At 41.8% G+C, this 8,055-nt stretch overlaps 1 protein-coding gene across 1 annotated transcript in view; it reads left to right on the forward strand.

Annotated features, from left to right (window-relative positions):
* ano2b (anoctamin 2b) overlaps positions 1 to 8,055 on the forward strand; it is a 226,503-nt gene that overhangs the window by 10,137 nt on the left and 208,311 nt on the right. Inside the window, exon 4 of the mRNA XM_063217802.1 lies at positions 7,549 to 7,797. Coding sequence (XP_063073872.1) covers positions 7,549 to 7,797 — 249 coding nt within the window. The remainder of the gene's footprint in view (positions 1 to 7,548; positions 7,798 to 8,055) is intronic.

The raw sequence follows: 8,055 nt of genomic DNA on the forward strand, positions 1-8,055 counted from the left end.
TCCTGATGTGCAGAGGTTTTGTGGACATTGACAGTGGAAACAGTTGGGTCAGAGAATATCAGAAAAAGCTCTTTCCTAGCGGTCTGAAGATCAGACCTCTACAATTGTGCTTTATGTCCATCATCAGGGGTGAATTAATGACCGGGCCTGCTGGGCCCAGGCCCAGGGGCCAGAGGTCCCAAGGGGCCAGGGCGACCTGGCCCCATGGCAGCCACCCAAACTGCCCTTCAAAAATATCTTTGCAAATAAGAATAAGTCTTCATGAGCTCTATCTAACTGTACCTAAAAATACATATCAGAAATCAACCTATATTGAATAAAACAATATAACAACAAAGACCTAACTCAGATGGCATCACTGTTTGAGCCAAAAGGGCGTATGCTCCATTTACACCTACGCTGGGCGTAGCGTACCGTATGTCCCATTTACACCTACGCTAGGCCTAGTGTATGTCCCATTTACACGCTAGCCCTAGCCCATTTACACCTAAACTAGGGCAAGCACATGTCCCATTTACACTTATGCTAGGCCTACGCTAAAGTGAAGCACATAAAAATGTGAAGTAAATTGCATTTAATAACTAAGATGCTTAAACCTTAAACCTTGTTCATTGCGCTATGTAGCATCCAGCATATGGGTTAAACTTTCTTCAAATGCAATATAATACAAAAATTAAACATGGAATAAAAGTAATGGTTCATCATAAACAACTATGTAATTTCTGAGATTAATCAGGATTTTAAAAAGCATTGTTTGACAGCCCTATAAATGATATTAAATTGTGTATTAGCTGTGATAATGGATAAAATTAATTTACCATGATAGATTCGATAGAGGAGGAAGGACACGATGGACACTTTTCTATCATGACAAAAATATATATTGTCATAGCCTACAGATCGTCCAGCATTCAAGGCTGCAAGGCCATAGTTAACAAGACTGTCTGAAAAGTGGTCTGGATGTACATGTATTTCTAGGCCCACTGGAGTCGTTTCTGCTTGTGAGCATTGGTTAAAGATGGCTGAATAGAGGCTTTATGCATACTGTAGCTGCGTAGCTAGGCCTACATGTTTGTGGGACTCAAATAGCAGTTTCAAATTTTACCTTTTTCACCTGTTTTCTGCTTCGTAATGGTATTCTAGCATTTTCTCTTATTCTGATCTGACAGAAACTTTTCTTAACTCCTTAAGACATGGCATTATAAATTAGCTGTCACCAGAATCTGTGCCTTCATCTGCACAAACCTGTGTGTGCTCTGAATCTGCTAGTAAGGTAACTTGAACTGTGCGAGTACATATATTTTGATCTATTTATTTTATTTATTTATTTTACCTAAATACTGCTATCATTGGAAGGTTAATTTAAAAACTTACAAATACAGGATCTTGATTTTTTTTTAGGGAAATCAGTGAAAATGTCATTTGCATAATAATTTGGAACATAGGCTATTGTAGAGCATGTCCAATCAGCGGGGGTGGGGGGTGGGGCAAGACAATGTCTGGCCCAGGGGCTCTTAATTTCTTAATCCGCCCCTGTCCATCATTCATCTTGCTTGATAAAACGTCATGTCATCATCTGCATGTAACTTAGTTAGGTAGGTTAGCCTTCCACAAAACCTGAGCCATGTAAAACGTTGACTGCAAGCTAGCTGGCTGTCAGGTTTTTTCCCCCAACCCTAGCCTATCTGAACGTGGTACATCCAGGTGTCAGATTATTTAGGATCACTAAACGTAAACTCAACATCGATTTAAGAAACGTTAATTGTGATCATGTAGCCTATATTTTAATACTGTGTAGGCTGCTATGATCACCTCAGGCCGTCAGGGCAGTCGCTCTAGGCTACACTCCCACGGCATCTTCTAAATATTTTTTGTCTCTGCCCGGTCGCATGCATTCTTGCACATGCATTCTGAAAACTTAGTTCAGAAGCTTCAATCAAAAATACGAATTACAAAGCAAATCAGTTGAAACATGGAATCATAGCCTATTTTTCCGAGGCATAGCTGACTGTCGGGTTTTTTGCAACCTAAACGTAGCCTACAGCTGGCTGGCTGGCAGATTTATGATCACGAACTGTCCTCAATATGTTTTAGAGAGGTTGATTGTGAGCGTATTTTGTACCCTAATATGTAGACCTACTGTGTTCAGGCTACATTTCAAGCTCACCTTTCAGGCTCTACTCCCAGACATCTTCAACATCTTTTGTGTCTCTCATAGGTGCTCAAGCGACTGTCACATGCAGAGCTTCTCCCTCCCCCCGGCGGAGTTGTTGCGTACCCGCGCTCGTGCCCATTCTCGACAGGCCTGGTGAATTTGTATGACTGACTCTGAAGACTTTGTTGTAGAAAACTTTAATCAAAATTATGAATTATACCGAAAACAAATGAAATATGAAATGATAATTGCCATATTATTTTCCCCCTCCCTTGGAAGGGCAATATCAGCCAAGGTGGGCAAAAGGGCAGTTGCCCGGGCACCTTGGGCAACTATGCTGTGCACGTGCCTGTATTGGTTATATTCACATATTTTCAAACATCTTACAGTTTTTGCCGACTCCTTGCACACAATTTGCAAAATTTGGCTCATAGAGTCAAAACTCTACACACAAGCCAATTACTCTCAACACTTGGAGATAAACCCTTCACATATATGGCAACATGAAGCTCTGCTATAAAAGCATAAACATTGCCATAAAAACCTTACAATCTTTTGTCAAAACCTCACTTTCATGTCAAAAGACACACAAAAGCACCAAATGAGAAAACAAATTAGATCAACTTTAAAACAGTTGTCTGCTTTATACAAAACACAGACGTCTTTCTTTTTGGAGCAGTCTATTCAGTCTCACAGAATGTACATTTTCACAAGACCCCAAAATTCAATACTGTACATTACAAAGCTGCACCTTACAGTACAGGACATTAAACCGAAGCAAAATATATCTCAAACAGTACATCACTCTAAATACAACAGTGTGTAGGTGAGCTTATGTACCTTTTTGTGTATTGGTTATATTCACAAATTTTCAAACATCTAAATATGATATACAGTTTTTGCCGACTGCTTGCACACAATTTTCGGAATCGGTCTTCGAATTCTCAAAACTCTACACACAAATCCCCAAACCTCACGCACAACGGGCCAAACTCTTCACTACCTCTGAAAAATGCACGTCTTGTCTCAAAACAATGTACTCACTTCTAAAAACCTCATTTTGTCGTCAAATGACACACACAGACAGTCACTACAATACACATTTGCAGACCCATTAAAACACTGTTGGGCACAGGGTAAAACTAATTTCTCCCAGTAACTTGGGCTTTTTTGTTCTGGATTGCATGGATACTGTGACATAAGTTGGAAAAACTTCATTCCCACAACACACAAACAGAAACAGAAAGATTTTTATGTCTTTTTCACAAAAACAACACAAAGATAAACCCCTCTGCCTATTTGGCAGTACAAAAAACCCATTACATTACTGTATAGCCTATTGCTATGAAAAAAACCCCCTCTATACTCAACTTGAAACACAGTAGAAACTTATTTTCTTCAGTGTTCTACTTACTAAAGAGGGTATTTTTCTGTAGTAAAATACTGAAAGATTGTTTTTAGACTCGGAGTACACAGACGTGTATATATTTTACATATTTTTAAAAATATTTAAATCTTGCACTAATGTATTGTAAAATATTGGGTAACCACATGAAAGTTATGTCTTGTATAACATATTTTTGAGTTCAAAAACTAAACAAATGGGGTTTCTCCTTGCATCCACTCATTTTTCATCAATATGACATGCAATGTGTGTCCTTATGGGGTGATGATTTCAGATTGTAAACCGGTATGAAGAGAGTTTGTCCATGTGATGAGGAAGTGAACATAATATGGCAGTTGAATAGTACTTTGAATGACTGTGTGTTCTATGCCAAACCCAGGGATTTTCTTCATGACAATTGTGTCTAATCCAGAGAATTGTGTGTAATGGTGTGAAAAGAGTGTGTTTTAAAACTGGAATTTGAGTGTTAAGTAGGAATTGTGTTTAGTGTTCAGTGACATTGGTTAGGGGAGTTGGGAAATGGGTGAGATGTTCCGAGAATTGTGTGTGAAGTACCAGAACTTGTGTGGAGGCAATCGAGAAAAACTGTAAATATGGGGTTACGTCAACATGCTGTAATGACAATCATCAATGACAATCAAGTCAATATAGGCTACTTTGTTTGGTTATGAGGTATGAGGTATTCACGAAATACAATACATTTTCACAGACACACTATGCAGCTGACATCTACATGACATCATCAAAATTATATCATGTTCAGTCAGTTTGCTCAAGTGGTCTTGCTTGGTTGTGTTCTGAAAATGACACTATTTCTACAAACTATCATGTTCACATTACCTAACATGTGATGATGAAGACAAAAGGCTACTCTTGGCGGCATGTATCAGGCTAGGTTTTACAGTACGTGAGTCAGTCAATGCCATACTCCATATTCTACACTTTAGTACCATTGTGCTATTCGCCTTGTTTAGCATACAAACAATCAAAGTAAAACAAATAAATGCAAAATAAAACAAATGCAATGTAATATAAAGCATGCAACTTTGTAACATGGCAGAATAGTGTTCAATTTTGAAAGCATGTGTTTTATTGTATGTGTCTAAATCTTGTCATACATCAGTGTGTTTTGTTTTTTTAACAGATGTGTTTTCACAATGACACTCTGAGATTTTAGTTTTGAACAAAGTGTCTTGTGTATGAAATTGTGTGTAGACAGATGGAGTCTGTGTGTTGCGTAAAGGAGTAAACGTGCCTTGCTAAACTGGTATGAAAGTGTAATGCTTACTTTTGTTTAATGTCAAGCAATAAGTGTTTAAGTTATGCACCAACAACTTAACGATATGCTACTTTGGTTTAAGCATCTGCCTATAGTGTTTAAGCAGTAGGCAAAAACTGTAATAGCAGGAGAGTATTGACAATAGGACTATCTGTTCTCAATAGTAGTCGAGTATTGACAATAGGACTATCTGTTATCAATAGTAGTCGAGTATTGACAATAGTATGGCTCTCTCTTCTCAATAGTAGTCGAGTATTGACAATAGTATGGCTCTCTCTTCTCAATAGTAGTCGAGTATTGACAATAGTATGGCTCTCTCTTCTCAATAGTAGTCGAGTATTGTCAACAGGACCATCTCTAGAGTGTTGACAATAGGACCATAGATAGAGTATTGACAATAGGACCATCTCTTCTTAATAGCAGTAGAGTATTGACAATAGTATGGCTCTCTCTTCTCAATAGAAGTAGTGTAGGGCCTACGTATGAGTGCGAGTATATTGCCAGTGAGAGCATTGCGCTGGAGACTGTTATGTATTGAGGGCAGCCAAATCGAGATGCAGTGGGATGACTGATATGATATGACCCACATCCCAATATTACCAACCATCTCCTCTCCTCCCACCTAGCCCTTTGAGAGAGAGAGAGAGAGAGAGAGAGAGAGAGAGAGAGAGAGAGAGAGAGAGAGAGAGAGAGAGAGAGACAGAGAGAGAGAGAGATAAAGAGAAAGGGAAAGGGAAAGAGAGAGACTGTGTGTGTGTGTGTGTGTTTGTGTGTGTATGTGTGTTTGTGTGTGTGTGTGTGTGTGTGTGTGTGTGTGTGTGTGTGTGTGTGTGTGTGTGTGTGTGTGTGTGTGTGTGTGTGTGTGTCTGTGTGTGTCTCTGTGTGTGTGTGTGAGTGTGTGTGTGTGTGTGTGTGTGTGTGTGTGTGTGTGTGTGTGTGTGTGTGTGTGTGTGTGTGTGTGTGTGTGTGTGTGCAAGGCTTGGCTAGTGTGTGTCCAACTTCTCTGTCTGTGTGTCCTAGTCCCTTTTCTAGTGTGTGTTCAACTCTTCTCTCTCTCCTCCGCCAGTGTGTGTTCAACTCTTCTCTCTCTCCTCCGCCAGTGTGTGTTCAACTCTTCTCTCTCTCCTTTGCTAGTGTGTGTTCAACTCTTCTCTCTCTCCTCTGCCAGTGTGTGTTCAACTCTTCTCTCTCTCCTCTGCCAGTGTGCTTCGCATCTGTCCAAAACAGTAGCAATGTGTTTACTTACTGTGTACAGAACACAGCCCTTGTATGGAAAAGTCATGAAATTGGCCAGTCCTTCACTGTGCCAGTGCGCGTGTGTGTGTGTGTGCCCTCACCTCTGTGATGCCCTCTCATCTCTCCTCTCCTCTCCTCCTCCTGCCTTCTTCTTGTTTCATCACTTCTCTCCTCTCCTCCCCTTTCCTCTCCTCTGCTTTCTTTTCCTCTCCTCCCCTGCCCTCTCCTTTCCTCTCTGCTCCTCTCATCTCCTCTCCTCTCTGCTCCTCTCATCTCCTCTCCTCTCTTCTCCTCTCCTCTCCTATCCTCTCCTGTCTTCTCCTCTCTTCTCCTCTCCTCTCCTATCCTCTCCTCTCTTCTCTTCTCCTCTCCTCTCTTTTGGTTTATTCTCCTCTCCTCTCCTCTCCTCTCCTCTACTCTACTCTCCTCTCCTCTCCTCTCCTCTCCTCTCCTCTCCTCTCCTCTACTCTCCTCTCCTCTCCTCTCCTCTCCTCTCCTCTCCTCTCCTCTCACTTTTCACATTCTTCTCACCCTCCTCTCACATACCTGTGCATTGCATTACATTACATTTAGCTGACACTTTTATCCAAAGCAACTTACAGATATTTTAAGTACAGGATACTGGTTACAGTCCCTGGAGCAGTGTGAGGTTTACTGTCTTTTAATTGTCTCCATTTTGCCCCGTGTACACCAAGCGCCAACTACGCAACCTGAACGGCGGAAGTCATTATTTCTCTACGGAGGACATGTGATCAGAGCGACCAGAGCGAATTTTAACCCTATCCAGACCGGGGGGGGGGTAAAAGTGCCCGCACCAACTTTGATGTCGTATAACTCATGAATGACTAAAGCTATGACTACGAAACGTTGTGACTTTTCCTAAAATGAAGTTGGCTACAATGTGATACCAAAAGATTAGGTCTATCATTTTTATTGTTGCCATGGCAACGGTTTTCTGACGGGTACACCTGCCCAAAAATCACTGATCTAAGTCTCATCATCATCACTTTTCATATTTTTTTTTACATTTTCATTAGCATCAGACACCCTTGTGAACATTTGAAGTGGTCTGATGCACATAATAACCAAAATTGATATGCATTACCCAAGTTAGATGGAAAATACATTACGGTGACATTTTGGGCAATAAAATCAGGAAATGATGTCATAATGACGTCATAATATCCAATAATGACACCAAACTCATGTCATTCATAGATCTTTGGCTGAAGATCATCCCCTCCAAGTTTGGTGGTCATACTCCATTCGGTTCCCAAGTTATGAGGGGGGGGTCAAAAAAGCCCCCCCCCGGTCCAGGGTATGCCAAAAAAGCCCGGTCTGGATAGGGTTAACGATTACAGTTTTTCTCGATTGCTTCTCGTCTCCCGTCGATGCACCAGATGACAATAACAAAAGCACTTGGAATTTTTGTTGTTATCTCAAAGAATGTTGTCTCCTCTCTGTCTCCGTCAGGTGCTGAATAACTTCATGGACGCGTCGCGTGACGGAGAGCCGTCTCAGGAGGAGCAAGATGGCGGTGGCGATGACGCGGGGCGGAGACTGTACTTCTCCGACGGCCGCCGCAAAGTCGACTACGTCCTGGTCTACAGTTACCGCCGACACTCTGGCTCCTCCTCCACAGCACGCCGCTCATCACGGCAACACCGCCTGTCAATCATCTCCAACGGCAGCTTTGGATTCGCTCTGGGGGGCAAGGAGGAGGCGGTGCCTCCACAACAGCAGCCACAGCAGCAGCGAGATGAGGTAGAGTAGTGGTTCTCAACCTTTTTTGAAGTAACGCCCCCTTGACCTCATCATAAGCCTGCCAACGCTCCCCATAGTATTGAAAAATTAAATAGACTAATGACCCCCAATGTGAATTGAGCCCCGCCCCCCCACTCAGCTGTATCCTTCTCAACGCCCCCCTAGGGCTCCCCAACGCACCCTTGGGGTTTGTAGCTCCCCCGTTGAGAAACACTA

This window comes from Engraulis encrasicolus, chromosome 15 (assembly GCF_034702125.1).
Source record: "Engraulis encrasicolus isolate BLACKSEA-1 chromosome 15, IST_EnEncr_1.0, whole genome shotgun sequence".
NCBI lineage: Eukaryota > Metazoa > Chordata > Actinopteri > Clupeiformes > Engraulidae > Engraulis > Engraulis encrasicolus.